This window comes from Xiphophorus hellerii, chromosome 1 (assembly GCF_003331165.1).
Source record: "Xiphophorus hellerii strain 12219 chromosome 1, Xiphophorus_hellerii-4.1, whole genome shotgun sequence".
Classification (NCBI taxonomy): Eukaryota; Metazoa; Chordata; class Actinopteri; order Cyprinodontiformes; family Poeciliidae; genus Xiphophorus; species Xiphophorus hellerii.
This window is the reverse complement of record NC_045672.1, coordinates 16067191-16084861: the sequence shown is the minus strand read 5'-3', so window position 1 is coordinate 16084861 and position 17671 is coordinate 16067191. Positions and strand designations below refer to the sequence as shown.

General features: G+C 46.8%; 1 protein-coding gene across 8 annotated transcripts in view; it reads left to right on the top strand.

The window, feature by feature from the left end:
* The window catches only part of kmt2d (lysine (K)-specific methyltransferase 2D), a 37918-nt gene extending 20373 nt beyond the window's left edge, over nt 1–17545 (top strand). For 7 of the 8 annotated variants that reach the window (XM_032574526.1, XM_032574545.1, XM_032574568.1 and 4 more), the window contains exons 35-55: nt 38–1794; nt 1871–2003; nt 2660–2741; nt 2830–2896; nt 2975–3207; nt 3632–6406; nt 6904–7053; nt 7132–7296; nt 7374–7521; nt 7596–7677; nt 7770–7942; nt 8050–8174; nt 8262–8397; nt 9153–9274; nt 9361–10738; nt 11934–12070; nt 12245–12375; nt 12559–12844; nt 14110–14183; nt 14265–14373; nt 14468–17545. In XM_032574526.1, coding sequence (XP_032430417.1) covers nt 38–1794; nt 1871–2003; nt 2660–2741; nt 2830–2896; nt 2975–3207; nt 3632–6406; nt 6904–7053; nt 7132–7296; nt 7374–7521; nt 7596–7677; nt 7770–7942; nt 8050–8174; nt 8262–8397; nt 9153–9274; nt 9361–10738; nt 11934–12070; nt 12245–12375; nt 12559–12844; nt 14110–14183; nt 14265–14373; nt 14468–14560 — 8356 coding nt within the window. In that variant the 3' untranslated portion in view covers nt 14561–17545. The remainder of the gene's footprint in view (nt 1–37; nt 1795–1870; nt 2004–2659; nt 2742–2829; nt 2897–2974; nt 3208–3631; nt 6407–6903; nt 7054–7131; nt 7297–7373; nt 7522–7595; nt 7678–7769; nt 7943–8049; nt 8175–8261; nt 8398–9152; nt 9275–9360; nt 10739–11933; nt 12071–12244; nt 12376–12558; nt 12845–14109; nt 14184–14264; nt 14374–14467) is intronic. The other variant, XM_032574553.1, reaches the window with a different exon arrangement.
* The last annotated feature ends 126 nt before the right edge of the window (nt 17546–17671 follow it).

Below are 17671 nucleotides of genomic sequence, written 5' to 3'. Positions count from 1 at the left end.
TGGTTTTCCAACTAACCTATATATTTGTCTCTTACAGGCTTCCAGGGTCCATCAGACCTCCTGGTATGTTTAGCCGTCCACCATTCCCTCCTCAATGGCAACCCCAGGGTCCAGGTCAAAGAAGATTACCCCAGCCTGGCCTTGAAGCGATGGGCATTAGACAGAACCTAAACCCTGGCGTTAACATGCAGGGCATGGAGAACCCACACACCATGATGCCAGGACACGGAGGCGAAAACCTGCAGACACTGGGTCAGGGCCCCCCACCCCAATTCATTGAACTGAGACACAACTCACAAAGGCTCCCCCTACGGCCTCAATTTATGCCTAGAGCACCCCAGCAAAGACCACGTCTCTTTGTCCAGCAACAGGATTTGGCTGCGTCTTACTTCCAGCAGCATCCCATAGCTCAAGCTGGAGGGATGCAAGCAGATGGAAGTGGCGTCTCGCAGCTGGGGGTACCACAGGGTGCTATGTCCGTCCCAGGTTTGCTACCTTCACAGACCACCGGAACAGTATCCCAACAGCCCCACTTGCAGACTCAGGCAGCCGTTTCCAAATCCGGCATGCAAAGTACCGAGCAACAGAGAGTTGGACATCAAGGATTGGTGACGGACCCTCCGCCTGCGAGTGTAGGGCCCTGCGAGGAACTGCCAGAGCCGGACCTTGAGGGTCTAGGTGACGGATCGGGGGATGGCGGTGTGGAAGATGAAAACGATCTGACTCTCGACTTGGATCCTGACAAAGGAGACGATGACTTAGGCAACTTGGACAACTTGGAAACCAACGACCCGCATCTGGACGATTTATTAAATGGTGACGAGTTCGACATCTTGGCTTACACCGACCCCGAACTGGATCAGGGAGATCCCAAAGATGTCTTTTCAGACCAGCTGCGGCTGGTAGAAGCAGAGAGCGAAACACCTTCATCGGTTGCTGGATCTACTCGCTGTAAGGTTGAAGACAGAGCTAAAGATGAGCAGGGGCAGAAGTGTTTAACGCTTTCCCAGAAGGATTCTGCTACCACAGTCCCACCTGTTGCAGAAAGTGCTGATCCTTCTAAAGTCAAAGTAGAGAACAAATGTCTCACCCCTCAGCTGCAAGCGGGACAATCTGTAGTCAAAAATGAAATGAGAGAGGCTGTATCGATACTTCTCGGAGGGACCGCATCAACAGCCAAGACGGAGCAAAAGGAAACCCAGCAAGCCTGTCTCAGTTCTGTAAGACTCGGTAGACTTCAGTACTCCATGTCCGGACAAGGGGATCCATTTTCCCCTGGTGCCCCACATGGAGACATGGGGGACGATCCTCTGGGGCTGCCAGATGTTGGGGGCCAGCACTCTCCTGCAGTAGACCTGGCAAAAGTAGAGAGCTCTTTAGATGGTGAATTGCCTCTTCTCATCCAAGACCTTCTGGAGCACGAAAAGAAAGAACAGCAGAAGCAGCAACAGTTGAGTTCCCTTCAACAGGGCGGCATCCCCGCGCATTTTCCTGGCCTCTCAAGTCAACATCCAAACCCGCAGGGAACCGAGCAACTGATTCTGCAGCATCAGCCTCGTCCGCCGGCACAGGGAATGATGGAACAAGTGGCAATGGTGCCGCGTGCTCCACACATGATACAGCAACAGCAGAGGATGATGGGGCCGGGAGTGGTGCCTCACCCTCAAATGGCAATGGCTCACCAGCAAGCCATGATGAGGACAGGGCAGCCAGGAATCCATGCAGGCCTCGGCCATCAGCCTCAACCGGTGGTTAAGCAATCACCGCTGGCCAACAACTTCTTCCCAGATAAAGGTGAGCACAACGACTGGGCACCGGCAGTCCGTTATGTAAAGTTTTGTTTTTGTTGATTGTGAAATTTATCACCCAGTTGCAGATTTGGATAAATTTCCCGCGGATGACATCATTGATCCCATTGCCAAAGCAAAGATGGTGGCTCTGAAGGGGATTAAAAGAGTCTTGGCGCAGGATCCGACTATGGTTGTTCCTCCTGGGATCAACAGGTATTTTTGACTTGATTTGTCTTAGGAGCTTTTCACAATAAGTACCACTTAAGGTAAAGTGAAAAAACCTGTCCCAATAAATACAGTACCTTTCAAGTATTGATAGTTCTTCATAATCTTCATACTTTTTCATATTTTGTCATCTTACTACCAAAAGCTTCAAATTCAGTCAGATTAGAAGAGGCATGACTTCTTTTTTTTTTCTGTTCTTTTTGCCTCTGAGTCTCTGGACACTGACTAGGCCATTCTAACTCATGAATATGCTTTGATATAAACTCCTCCATTGTAGCTCTGGCTGGATGTTTGGGGTTGCTGTCATTTTACAGTCTCAGCTCTTCTTCCAGTATTCCACTGTATTTGGCAAAATCTCTCTTCCCATCAGCACTGACCAGCTTCTCTGTCCTTGCTGATGAAAAACATCCCCATAGCACGATTCTGCCACCACCATGTTTCAGCATGGGGCTAGTTTTTTTTCTCATGTTTGCTGTGTCTCTTACTTGGCTTTTAGCCAATTACAAGTGGGACTTCTTGTAGCTTTCTTCTAGTCAGGCCAGATTTTGGAAGTTCATGTCTCTGAATACCTGAATTTCTGGATACAGCTGTGGTCAGAGGTAGTAGCTGGTAACTTACAATGTTTTCATTTTATTTTTTTTAAGGCAACAAGTTTCTCTGCTTGCCCAGCGGCTGGCCTCTGCACCTGGCACAGATCCTGCTCAGGCTGCACCCGGACCGCCAAAGGTATTCACTTTTCTATAAAGAAAACACACATTATTTGGACAATAACTTTTCATCCAAATTATCATTAACAATCTCTTTCCTTGTTCAGGAGGGAGAAACAAGTGATCCCGTCCAGTCGAGACCCAATCCTCCTCAGTTTGTGCAAGGAATCATCAGTATGTTTTACATGCAGTCTGAGTTTGAGATGCACAAGTTATCTTGTGCGCGAGCTACAGTTTCCTCTTCTGTTGCAGATGACGCAGAGCAGCACCAGTACGAAGAGTGGCTCCTTCACACCCAACAGCTTCTCCAGATGCAGCTGAAAATTTTGGAAGAGCAAATCGGTGTTCACCGAAAGTCACGCAAAGCGCTTTGCGCCAAGCAGCGCACAGCGAAGAAAGCTGGCAGGGAGTTCGCAGAGGCCGATGCTGAGAAACTGAAGTTGGTCACCGAAGAGCAAAGCAAAATTCAGAAACAGCTCGACCAGGTTTGCAGAATAAAATCCCTGGATTTCACATCAGACAGCTAAACTGTTGTAATATGTATGAATTGATTGTTGAAATAATTGTCAACTAATCTAGTAATCGATTAATTATCAACTGGAGTAGTCAAAAAGACTAGTTGATGAAAAACAAAACAGATTCAGTGCAGTAATTAAACCAAAACTGTGCAAAAAATATTGTCATTTTGCGTTTAAGATAAAAATATATTTTTCTGTGAACAGATTTTAGCCAAAGCTGCACAGGCAGCAATTTTAGCTTCACCCAGTTCTAATTTACTAAAGGAATGCTATGTTACTACATTTTAGGCAATAAAATCTTTGTTTTCTCATATAAATAATAATTGATTATTAAAATAATCTTCAGTTTCAGCCCTGACATATAATAATGCTTATAAATATTCTCTTGTAGGTCCGCAAGCAGCAGAAGGAGCACACCAACCTTATTGCAGAGTACAGAAGCAAACAGCAGCAGCATCAGCAGAGCTCCGGTCTGCTGAACCCAGCTCATCCTACTCAAGGCGGGCCATCTCACATGTTTCCTAAGGTCCCAGGGCAAATGATGATGGGCCAGCAGGGGGCAGCAGTAATGGGGCAACACCCTGGCATGATGCCTCTGCGGATGCCCCAAGGCCAGCCCTTCATGGGGGGTCCGCAGCAGCAGCTTCCGGCTGCTCTCGGAGCTCCTGGTCCCAGAGTTCCGGGTCCCTCTGGAACTCCGGCTGGGTTTTTCCCCCAGGGCGCCCCGGTACAAGGGGCGGACCCCCGGCTTCTTCAAGAAAGGCAGCTTCAGCATAGGATGCAGATGGCAAAGCTCCAGCAGCAGCAGGCGATGATGTGTCAACAAGCGATGCCACACCCGAACCAACAACCCGGTCTAATCCCTCAGTCGCAGCCGGGCATGATGGGAAGTCAGCTCATGGCGCAGCATCAAGCAGGCACTCAGCAGGGAATAATCGCCAACCAGGCAAATCAGCAGAGCATGGTGCAGGTTCAGCAAGGCATGGTGGGAGGTCAGCCCGCTGCGCCACCAGGACAGCCCATCCAGCCTGCGGCCATGATGGCAGCTCAGCCGAGGCTGATGGTTAATCAACAACCGAGGCCCCAGCTGATGATGGGCCAGCAGGGCGTCGCCGGGCCCCCGGGTCACCCTGGACTCCGGGGAGCCCCGGCTCAGCAGCAGCAACAGAATATCCTTGCTCAGCGCATGCTTGCATCTCAGCAGCAAATGGCCCAGCAGAGACAAGTGACGCCAGTGGTTAGTCAGTCCGGCCAGGACCAGGGTGGGCACTCGCAGCCCTCCACCCCACAGATGGGCTCCTCACCTTCAGCAAGGAGTAACACGCCGCAGCCGCAGGGATCTGCCGACGGCCAGAACTCAGCAGCCAAAGACGGAGGGATCTTGAGTCCTGATTCAAGAACTCCGCCACAGCAGAGCGGACCTTCTACTCCCAGTCAGAGCTCACAGCAAGGCTCAGTAAATAACCCGCTGGACCGCCAGCAACAGAATCAGATGTATTTAACTCAGCATCACCATTCAAATTCTCAATCTGTCCACGAACAACAAGCTGGTGGGACTGTGAACCAGCAAACCGGAGTCGTTCAACAACAGCAGCAGCATCAACTTCCTGTTGGTGTCCAGAGGCAAGGCTCTGTCTGCGCTGACAAACCCAGCTTGATGAGTGTAAAAGAGGAGGGCAAACCCGTCAATTTCCTCACCCAACAACAACAAAATGCTGCGCAGAAACCACAGGAAGCGGGCATGCAACAGCAGATGATGCCTCCGAATAATCCCGGCCAGGCTCCGCCCACTGCGATGGGTCTGAACCTGCAGCAGCAAGCCCTGATGGCGCAGCAGCAGAAGCAGCAAGCCATGATGGGCATGCTGAGAGCTCAGCAGCAAGGGATGATGCCACAGAGACCCGGGGTCCCACCAGCGCAGATCCGCGCTACCATCAACATCCCAGCCATAATTGCCCAGAATCCTCAGCTGCGCAATCTTCCCCCAACTCAGCAGATCCAACACATCCAGGCTCTGATCGCGCAGAGGCAACTCCATCAGGGTCAGATGCTGCGGATGCCCGTTGGCCAGGGTCCACCGGGTCAACTGAGAGCCCAGGCGCCGCAGGGCGGGCAGCAAATGATGGGGATGGAAGCCAATCAGATGCCTTATGGAGGCAAACCCGGAGCTCTGGCCGGTCAGCAGCAGCCGGGCATGTTTGGCCAGCGACCTGCGGTCGCTTCTCAGGTGCAGCAAGGAATGATGGTCACAGGCCAGCAGCCGCAAGCAGGGGAGATGATGCAGCAGCAGCAGCACATAATGAGAGGTCATCTACCGATGCCACATTCCCCGATGGAGCAGAACCGCATGCTGAGGCCAAATTCTCCACGGCAACCCCATGTCAACTCCCCCGGAGATCCGCAGCGGCACGTGTTCAATCAGCCCCTGCGACCCCCCACTCCCACCCAGACGCAGCAGCAAGCGTTAATGGCCGCCGCAGCGGGACGCGTCCCGGGTTCCCCGTCGCACGCTTATTCTCCCAGAGGTCCGTTTGGGATGAGCCCCGCACACCCAGCCTCGCCCTACTCCTCTCATGCCTCCTCGCCTTCGGTCGCCGACAACAGAGCGGGGAGAGGCAGTCCATTCAGCCAGGTCAAGGCCTCTCCACTCAGGTCACCTGGAGCCAGGAGTCCACTTGATTGTCCAGGGATGAAAGTAGAGAGTCAGGCGTCGAGTGGTGAGCCGCCTCAGACGGCCCCAACTACGCCCAATGGGCCACAGAGAGGCATGAGCGTCCAGCAAGAGTTGAAGCAGGTCACAGAAAGCTACACTCAACAAGGGGAGCAATGTAGGATCCCGATACAGAACATAAAGCAGGAACCGAGGGAGGTTCAGTGTGACGGCTCCTCGGAGGCGCATCCCGGGGTGATAAAGAGAGAAACCTTGGGCGAAACCGTTTCCGCTGGGAACAACACAAGCTTTATTAATACCGGAAACGTGCCGGAGACCCAAGGTCCCAGATCCGAGACGGGACAGCAGCTGCTGCAGAAGCTGCTAAAAACCAAGAACCTCCAGCTGAATGCGCAGAGGCCCTCCGAAGGCATCCACAGTGAGATCAATGGCCACATCAACAGCAAACTGGCCATGCTGGAGCAGAAGCTTCAAGGGACACCACGTAATATGGAGGTAATATTTTGGATGATTTGGAAATATTTGTAAAGTGAGCATTCAGGTCCCCACTAACAAAAGTCTAGAGTGTCTAGTTGGACAATGGCAAATTAAAAAAGTAAAACTCAATGTCAAATTAATACATTTGGTACCAAGTTCAGGTAGATGTTCCATATTTTGAGGGAGATTTCTTATATTTACCAGCAGCAAGTTTTAATGAAAAAATCAGTCTATCCATTGCATTCATTTCCTTGAACGTACAAAGATACTGGTGCATCCACATGTAGCCAGTTATAGCTTTCTTTGCCCCTACTGATTTCCTCAGTCCACATACAGTACAGACCAAAAGTTTGGACACACCTTCTCATTGAATTCAATTAGAAAGTGTGTCCAAACTTTTGGTCTGTACTGTAAATGGACCACAGTGAAATTACAAATGCACGTTTTAACAAATAAACCGTTTCCACTTCCTCGTTCAGAGCGAAATAAATCTCCTGTCTTTTCAAACTTCCCAGGATCTGCAGTCTCTAACTAAAAGGGCTCCAGTACAAAAGCCAAAGCGCATCAACAAGCCGCCTGGAGGCGGAGGGCCGAACTCACGGAAGAAGAACAAAAAGGAGGATGTTGGGAAAAGCGCTGAAACCCTAATAAAACAACTCAAACAGGTAAACCCGGCTTGAAAACTGCATCTCTAAATGACGGACTCCTAACATGTGGAAACCTAATGAACCTTTTCCCGCCAGGGTCTGTCTCTGCTGCCGTTGATGGAGCCCTCGATTAGCGCCAGCTTGGATCTCTTTGCTCCTTTCGGCAGTAGTCCAGCCGGCGGAAAGGACCAGCTGAAGGGATCGTTTGGAAACGCAGTTTTGGACAACATCCCAGACTACTACTCTCAGTTACTCACCAAGGTATTACAAGGCTGCACTAAACTCACACTTTGTGACATCAAGAAGAAAGTCCTAAACATAATTGTTTGTACCTGCAGAGTAACCTCAGCAACCCTCCAACACCGCCCTCCTCCCTGCCGCCGACTCCACCTCCATCGGTGCAGCACAAGCTGCTGAACGGGGTGACTGCTGGCGAGGAGCTCCCTGACAGCCAGAAGGACGCTGACGCAGCAGAAAAGCCAATGGGTAATTACTGTTCATGTTTTAGGAAGTTCATACTGGATTCTACACACGCTTCATTTCTGTACCGTCGTCTTCAGATTCTGCAGCAGAGGAGGTGAAAAGCGTAGACATCCTGGCGGCCCTCCCCACGCCGCCGCACAACCAGAACGAGGACATCAGGTACAACCGTTCATATCGCTTCTAGTTCTCCATCAGGTGAAGGGGTGTTGTTTTGGAAAGAGCTGATGAAGTGGAGTGTGTCGTCCCGGTAGGATGGAAAGCGATGATGAGGACACTCCGGAAACCATCATTCCCGCGTCGTCGCCAGAGAGTAACTTAGGAGACGTAAATCCACGTTTTCCTCACCTGCTGGAGCCTAAAGAGGAGGAGACAGAGAGAGCAATATCTCCCATCATACCCCTCATACCTCGCACCGCCATTCCAGGTATCAAGCGGCGTCTTCATTGTGACATCACACGTAAAGATTACCAAAACAAATTGTTTAGAGGCTTTGCAGGACTGTAGTAAGGAAGCTTTTCACTTATTTTGCAGCATTCCCAGAAAACAAACCATTTGAAGCACCTGATGGCAAGACCGTTTCCATGCCCAACCACTGGGACAAGACCAAAAGTAATGAGGTGTCTGTTACCTTGACGATGTCATCCGCTGCAGCCAAGGTAATAGTTCACAGCCAAATTTTTTTCCTAGATTTCTTTTAAGTTCAAATTTAGCTAAAACTTAACACTGACACTTTCTGCCTACAGAAACTTAATCATGTAATGATGGCGATGGCTCAGCTGCTCAGCATTAAAATGCCAGGTACTTACGAAGTCACGTACCCTCCGCAAATCCCTGAGCTGCCTGGAGTGGAAGGGACAGAGAAAGGACCTGGTCACTCAGGTGAGCGTTTTATGTCTTTCAGGAGAAAATGTTATTTATTTTTTTCATTTACAGATCATATTCCTGAATGAGTTGCTTTCAGATTAAATTCTAGAATTGAATAGAGCTGCACAGTACTGACAGGATTCAATAATTGGTGACTGTTATATTCCCTGCGCCACACATTCAAACTGTCCTTGCCAGTAATTTATCGGGCCAGATGGATAATCTTTCAATGTCTGATATGCCACCATCTGAAGTGGCTCTTAGTATCTAAGATGCTTAGAGGGAATAAAAGAGAAAGATGCTGCAATGCAGCCGCAGATTTAAGCACACTTTGCTCTTGCTGATGTCCAGTGTTGAAACGGTAAACATTAATCACAAATCAGCCTCGTTTTGAAATCAGTTTGGCAGATTTTCTTTGCTATTATGTTAAAACAAAGAGGTCCGGTTCATATTTTAATTAAATCACTTCAATCGCACAGAGATTCATATTAACTCATTCTAGTTTGATTGCCTGCAATACATTGTATTTGTTTGGTACACCTGAACGATGAATCCATAGGTTTACATATTTTTGATTAATCATATATTCCTTTGACCCATTTTAATGTTGAGCGAACTTCTTGACTGAGCAGATTTATGATTTAGATTTTGATAGAATGTTTTGTTAACAGAACGGTGCAACAACTGTGAGATTGTTTTCAGGTGTGCCACATTTGGTTAATCAGCTGATAGATTAGCACTGCTAATGTCAACATTGTTTTGTTTTCTAGGGGCATTGTGCACAAAGGATAGCACTTCCCTCAGTCAGGATGAGTGGCTGAGGCAGTTTGATGTTTCTCTCCCAGGCTGCACGCTGAAGAAACAAGTAGACATTTTGGCACTTATTAAGCAGGTTTGGCATCGTTGTTCTCCTTTAACCTTTTCGTAGGACATTGTTCCCAAAAAGCTGCAGATTTCACTTGTGCATCCTTCTTGCAGGAGTTCCAGGAGACGGACGACAAACCGGCACAGCACTGTTACACGACCAACGTCAGCGATCTGGACGTCCGCCATCTTCCTGTTATACCGCTGGAGGAATCTCCACCTCCTTCACCTTCTCCTCCTCAGCCTCCTCCAGCTCTACCAGTCACCGGCGAAGAAGCCGAATCACCCAAAAAGTCTGCGTCTCCGACTCCTCCGTTCACCAGCCCAGTCTGTGTCCAAACTAAGACCAAGTCTGAACAGGACGCAGTTTCTGCCATCAGCGCTCCTCCTCAGCCAGCGAATGTGTCAGAAACCGAAGTTCCTGCTTCGGTGTTGAACACTGAACCGTCTTTGGAACAGTCTGATCCCACCGCGTCACATGAGGATGGTATAAGTCCCGTTGTGAAGGAGGAAGAGGAGGAGAACTGTGTTACTAAGCCGGCCCACTCTCCTAAAGACTCCCCCATCGCCATGGACTCGTCTCCTAAAGCCATGAAGCAGCGCAGGCCTCTGTCACCCGACGAGGAAGTGGCACACCCCAAATTGAAAAAATGGAGGGGCATTCGCTGGAAGCGCCTTCAAATTGTCATCACCATACGGAAGGGTGGCTCCAAGAAAGAGACCAGCCGGGAAGTGTCGGAGTTGATGGACCGCCTGCGCATCACCCTCCGACCCGAAAAGCTGCCCCGGGACAAACGCAAATGCTGCTTCTGCCACGAGGAAGGGGACGGCGCCACGGACGGGCCGGCGCGGCTGCTCAACATAGACGTGGACCTGTGGGTGCACCTCAACTGCGCGCTGTGGTCCACTGAGGTGTACGAGACGCAGGGCGGCGCTCTGATCAACGTGGAGGTCGCCCTGCGCCGAGGGCTGCGGACGCTCTGCGCCTACTGCCAGAAAACCGGCGCCACCAACAGCTGCAACAGGCTGCGCTGCCCAAACGTCTACCACTTCGCCTGCGCCATCCGGGCGCGTTGCATGTTCTTCAAGGACAAGACCATGCTGTGCACCCAGCACAAGCTGAAGGGCCCCAGCGACGACGAGCTCAGCACCTTTGCCGTCTTGCGCCGCGTCTACATCGAGCGGGATGAGGTGAAGCAGATCGCCAGCATCCTGCAGCGCAGCGACCGCATCCACCTGTTTCGTGTCGGCGGGCTCATCTTTCACGCAATTGGCCAGTTGCTGCCCTCCCAAATGGCTAACTTCCACTCGCCCACCGCCATCTTCCCCGTTGGCTATGAGGCCACGCGCATCTACTGGAGCACGCGCGTGCCCAACAAGCGCTGCCGCTACCGCTGTCGCATCGGCGAGGACGACGGCCGCCCGCTGTTTGAGGTGCGCGTCCTGGAGCACGGCATGGAGGACCTGCACTACCGCGACACTACTGCTGAAGGTAACAACCACGGTCTCATTCAGAGCATTGCTGAAGTATTCACACCACTCATATTTTTTTTTTTTTGCCATGGAAGAAGAAAAGAGAATGTTTCTTCTTTTTTTTTTCTCATTTAGATTTTACCTAGACAAAGTAGTGCATAAGGTAAAGGGTAATGAAAATGATTAATTAATTAAGTCTGAAAAGTGTGTTGGGCATTTGTATTTAGCCACATGAGTCAATATGTTGCCAAACCATCTTTTTATACCAGTAACAACTACAAGTCATTTAGTCACATTTAGTCTTTATTCTTGTGATGGATTTCCAATAAGATGATCTGGACTTGGACTGGGCCATTAAGATTTGCATCCCACGGTACGATGCTGCCATGTTTCATTATAGGGACGGTGATCAGTGTTTTATTTTTTTTAGTGTACAGTTGATCCCCAGTATTCATGGAGGGACCACAGCCTTTCACAGAAAGCTATAATCCGTAAATACTTCACCCTCCCTCTAAAACACTTAGAACTACTTAGTTTAATTGTAAAGCACCAAATATACTTTATTATGCTTTAATAAGTAGAAACTGTCCTAGCACTACTGCAGAAGCTAACAGCTACAGTCATCCTAATCTCCGCTCTTTGGGGGAAACAGCCAATCAGTTCCAAGGACAATCAATGTCACTCCTGTTTTGGTTGCTTTGCAAATGCCAATCAATAACACATTAATTGGCGTCCAGGTGTTTCAGCTTCCCTTGCTGCGATTTCTCTTGAATATTTTAGATATTCTTTACGAAACAATTCAGACAGGCAGAAATTGTGGTTTAACGTAGCTCTGCTTTAAGCCGTTGTACAACCTGAGGCCTTAATAGAACAACTGTTTGATGCTGAGACAAAACCAACAGGTTAACTCTTTACCAAGAACCCTGTAAAGCAGATCAGTTATTGCTGATTTTTTTTTTTTTTTAATTTTGCTACATACACTCCACATTTCTCACGGTTTTATGTGTGGTAAAACTTAAGAAAAAAACATGAATCACTCTCCTGCTTTACAATGATGATGGTTTCTGTTGTAATGTGGCAAAATGTGAAGACGTGAATTCTTCAGCAAGGCTCTGAATATGCAATTTATTGAAATTAAGCTTGAGATACTTTGCTGTCATGCAAGTAAAATCGTCCTCTCTCCTCTCCTCCGCCCCCCCACCCTCGTTCCGCAGGAATCTGGGACCGCATCGTTCAGCAGGTGGCTAAACTCCGAGATGATTCATCCATGTTGAAGCTGTTCACTGAACATGTGAAGGGAGAGGAGATGTACGGACTCACCGTCCACGCTGTCATGCGAATCACTGAGTCGGTAAGAATCTGTTCCCCCTTGCCTTCACCCTCCGTTTTGCTCCGACGGTGACTCATTGTTGATCTGAGGGTGACAGACAGCGCCAGACAAAATCCCAACACCATAGCCGGCACGTTTTAGAGAACTGTTTTGTCAGATCCGACGTGACTGAAAGCTGCTTTCTTAACGCTTCAGCTGCCTGGAGTTGAGAGCTGCCAGAACTACCAGTTCCGATACGGCCGACACCCTCTGATGGAGCTCCCACTCATGATAAACCCCACAGGCAGCGCTCGCTCTGAGCCAAAGGTTGCCACACAGTGCAAAAGGTAAAAAAAAAAAAAAAAAGCCTCATGAGCTGCTCTAAAATTATAACAGAGGAAGATGCTAGTTCCTTTTTCCCATCGTCATTAGTTTTCTTTCAATCATGTTAAAGTCAGTCCTAAAATACCTCCAGGATCACACACGACTTAAATCACAAAGCGCTCATCGTTTTCTCTCTCCGTCCACAGGCCTCATACTCTAAACAGCACCAGCGTCTCCAAGGCCTACCAGAGCACCTTCACCGGGGAGCTCAACACTCCGTACAGCAAGCAGTTCGTCCACTCCAAGTCCTCCCAGTATCGGCGTCTGAAGACGGAGTGGAAGAACAACGTCTACCTGGCGCGGTCTCGCATTCAGGGCCTTGGGCTGTACGCTGCCAAGGACCTGGAGAAGCACACCATGGTCATCGAGTACATCGGCACGGTCATACGCAACGAGGTGGCCAACCGCCGCGAGAAGATCTACGAGTCACAGGTAGCCCAAAGCTTCATGGGATTGAAGGTCGTGGAACGGCTTTTGTTTAGAAGACGTACCAAGCAAATATCAATTATTTCCAGTTTCTTAAAACATTTGTTTCCCACTGTAAGCAGTTTTTAATTTCTCTTATTAAGGTGTTATAGGCAAGAGGTGACGTCACACTCTGTGTGTGAGAGAGAATTTAGTGTGAAATAGTGTTTTATCATTCTAAATGACTTTGAGCTGACATTTTAAACTGTCCTTCACACGTTGTACAAAGGGATTAGGGAAGCTAGCATTAATACATGTAAAAAAAAGAATATCCTTACTTAGCTTAGGTCTGAATTACGCAAAAGACTTTCACCATGTTCCATAAGAGACCGAGTATACAACTAAACTCTGCGGCCTTTCTGTTCTCTGCTGGTGTTTTCTCCAATTTGTCCCCAGGTTTTATTGACAGTGGGATCAGGGTTTCCCCCCAGAAAACTTGCGAAGCCCGGTGTTTGGGGCACCGAGGCGGTCCACCGGGGTTTTGTATCGAAAGATGTTAAGTTGACAAGAAATGTAAAATATTACTGGGTAGTTATGTTACTGGAAGTCATTGCCGACAGTACTTAAAGCCACAACGATAGAATCTTAAAAACAACAAATAAAAGAAAATAAAAAATACAATTAAAACAGATATCAATTATTTGCACTTCTGTTAAATCCAAATTAAGTCATCAGTTAGTGGATCTAAAAACGCAATATGATGCTGGTCACATTTAGAACCGGCCCAAAACATAAATGAGCTAAGAGAATATCAATGCTCTTAGTTCATTGAGCATTTTCTCCAGGGGGCTCAATGAGGCCCCCTGGGCCTATAATACATTGGGGGAAAACCCTGGGGACATTTTCTACTTGATTGTTCGTTTTCATACCCCAAAAAAAACTACGGACGTTTAGCTGAAGGCTAACTGTGTAGCAGCCTGAATCCACAGTCAACACTTTATTTTTCCTTTTGTAGATCCTTAGTCTATTTGTTTATCACATCACTACCACTCGCGTATGCTGCGCTCACTGGTCGGGAACAGACAGGATTTTTAGGTTTTCAATCAATCTCTCGCTTTTCAAGGCCAATAAAGTGGTTATTAGCTGCGTTGTTGGTGCATATAGAATGTATTTGTATTAACACTCCTTTTTGCCGTTAATTATATTATTTTACTTCTATAAAGAGCTTTATATTGAGGGAGTGTAGTAGATTATTGTCCTGCTGGAACGGTAAAGCTTCGTTTTCTTCGTAGAACCGAGGGATCTACATGTTCCGCATCAACAACGAGCAGGTGATCGATGCCACCCTAACCGGCGGTCCGGCGCGGTGAGTATCGATCGAGTAAAAAATTTTAAAAAGCTTCAAAGCTTTTTGTTGCCAACTTCTATCTTTTTTCCGGCCCCCCAGCTACGTGAACCATTCCTGCGCCCCCAACTGCGTTGCTGAGGTCGTGACCTTCGACAAAGAAGACAAGATCATCATCATTTCCAGCCGCAGGATCCCCAAAGGAGAAGAGGTGAGCTGAGATGCACTTGTTCCCATTCCCGCTGCTCGTCGTGTAAGAAACGGCAGCATTTTCGCTTTCTCATTCTCGTTTTCCTCACCTCCAGCTGACGTATGACTACCAGTTCGACTTCGAAGACGATCAGCACAAGATCCCCTGCCACTGCGGGGCCTGGAATTGCCGAAAGTGGATGAACTAGCCAGGAGGAAGCGAAATCGGGAGAGTGGCCCTCGCTGCTACCACAACACTCCTGCGCCAAAGCCTTTGAATCCTACATCGCCAGTGCATAAGCTGTTCTGAAAAGACATGGAGGAAGGCAGTCCTCTGCTAATAAAAGACTATAAAGTGTTGACATCTTGTAGCCAAAGGTCTGAAGAGCATTAATCATTAAAAAAAAAAAACAACCAATCACTTTACAGAAAACAGTTTGATGAGGGAAGGGGCGAGGGTTCTAACTCTGATGATTGGATAGTGACCCCACTCCTCCACCCTCCACCTCCGCCCTAATCTACTGTCTACCTTCTATAAGCTCGCAGTGGCTGGAAAACAATCCTCAACTCCACCAAATGACTCTGACCCTCCGCTCTCTCAGCACCGGCAGACCGGAGCTCGTCGGAGCTTTTGACAAGAAGCCATGTTCAGACACCGAGAGTGAACTTACGGAAAGCATTTTCACGTTTGCAGTCGGACCTATCTCCTGTCCCCCGCCCCTCCTCCCTCTCGACCTCCCAGGAAACGGCACTTTCCCCTTAAAAAGTCCTCGTCGACAACACGGACATTGGCTCGCTAGACAATCTTGACGTAAGAACTGTACACGGATCGACGGAATGAAAATTCAGATGCTGTTCATCTGCGGCTCCAGGCGGCCCAAGGTCGGGGTTGGTTTGACACAGTCTACCTCACTGATTTAGCGGGAAATGACTGCTTTGTATAATAAAAAGGAAAAACGACAAAAAAGAAAAATACTGTTAACTGCTACTGTGGATTTACTGTGGGGGCGGGGGAGGGGTGTGTTTTTAACGGGCGTAGCCCTTCTCGGACAAGCAGGGAATCTAAAAGCAGCAGATTTGCTCTGTCTACTCTATGCTGATGTTGATTTACAATAATAAGGAGCCAACGTTGTTATTATTAAACATGGATTATTTATACAGAGGAATATATCAGTTTTGATAAGATATTTCGTTAGAAAAATCAAAATTGGAAGCGTAAAAGGGCGTCATAAATGCCACCAGCCCATATGGGGAATATTAATTTCCCGTTTTTTTGTTGTTTTTTTTTTTTTTTGTAAATGCATCTCAAAAGTCATATTAGCTTTGTGAAAGCACAATAAATCCACCTCTTCACTCGCTAAAATGGTGTGAATGAACTTTGCGTAGTGGATCCGTATTAACCAAGTAAAACCCTCCACCTTCCCGTCGCTTTTAGCGGAGCCAGTGGATGCATGACTACTGTCCCATTCAGTGCTTCTTTTAATTCCCTCAAGACGACACAATCGCTTCACGCACCTCAACCAACCAACCAACCAACCAACCGGCGAATCATGTCTCTTCCTCTCTGTTATTTAATGGACTGTTTTTTAAAACTTTACTGTAAGTAAGTCTTCCTCTGCCTGAGTCCAGCCTGCAGTGTTTCTATGCCTCCTCTCCCCCCACCCCACACACACTTCTCCTCTCTCTGTAGAGTGCATACTTTTAACTTCCTCCCAGTGCTGGTACTGTCTTATTGAGGCTGAACTGGTGGCAGGGAAAGACTTATTGGAATAAAAAAGGGGCATTTGTTTTCATTTCTGTGTAAAAAAAATAAAAATAAAAATAAAGAAAATGAAAGTCTTTAAAGGGAGCTTTACTAAAACTCCGCCTTCCTATATGACTTTGATCCCTCTTTCCTCCCCCAACCTAAGACCTCACATGATTTTAAAAATGCAAAAGTTGTACAAACTGTATATATCGTATATGCATTAGAGGGGGAGGGAGGAGAGCGGCTCTTTATCCGACCCCCCTTTGTAATCAATAAAGGCGAAAGTGCTGAAAATAATAAAACGAGAAAAAAAAAAAAAATCAACCACTGGATATCATTTTAACAAAGCTGTACATAAATATAAATATATGTAAAATTTGCAAACTTAATATCTTTATGTATATGAACCAGAGTGTTTTTTTTTTTGTTGTTTTTTTGGATTTACCTGTTTTTCTATTAGTGGTTTTTTTGTTTTGTTTTTTTTTGCTATAAGCTCCTAGAGGCGAGTTTGTAGAGACGGAGGGAAAACGAAAGCCGAGGCGATTACTGAGCTGTGCTAAAGAATTATTATTTTTTTTTTGCATAAAGCAGTACAATGGTACATAGCGTTTGTATTTATGTATTGTTTTATTTTTGTCCTTTTTTTTTTTTCTTTTCTTTGGTTTGTGTTTATTTATGCTACTGCTTGTTGACTACCAAAACCTTTCCAGTAAACAGTCAGAATTGGATCTATATAGTCTTGAATGGAAAAATCTTGAACTTCCTAGAATATTGTTTGTGGTTTGCTTTTTTGAGTATCTTCCCTATAGAAGTGAATGTGTTGGTAAACCTTGTGAAATGGTTCCTTGGCCTCATGTATGTTCATTGTAATACTCAAAAGTTAACCCCATACTTAACCTGGTAATGAATTGCACTCTCATTGTATAACAGAGACCTTCTCTAAAGTGGTAGATATTGATCAAGTATCTCAAACAGTGATACATATATATATGGATATAAATATATATATATAAATATATTTTTTGGTATGTTTCTATTTCAAGGGAAGACCATGATGAGACGACACGTGCTCACTGGATTTTAGCCGAATTAATTTTTAACTTCTCTGAATTAATTTAAGTTCTCTGCAGATCTTTTAATTTAATAAAGTTTGCTCAAATCGAAGGTTTTTTTTAAACCTCGCCTTTTTAAAATAAGAGAAAAAAAAAAGATATTGCATCTGTACAGCAGAGATACTTTTAGGGAATACGAATAAATATAATGATCATTTTTATTGTATGTGGCATGTTTTGTATGGATATTCTTTCCAAAATGTACATATTTTTTTCAGGACGCCAGAGGTTGCATCTCTTTATATACTGGTTTCCCCACTTCCCCCTTTGCCCTTCATCTACTTTTTGTCTGCTTTTGTTTCATGGAAAGGAAAATAAAATGCATTTTAAATATGTGTCCGTTTCTCTGTTGGTTACAGAACAGATGTTGGAAAATATATTTAGCGTCCTTTATAATTTATCATTTTTGCAAAACAAAAGGTCTGACAGGAAATAATCAGAAAATACTCTTCCACTTTTTA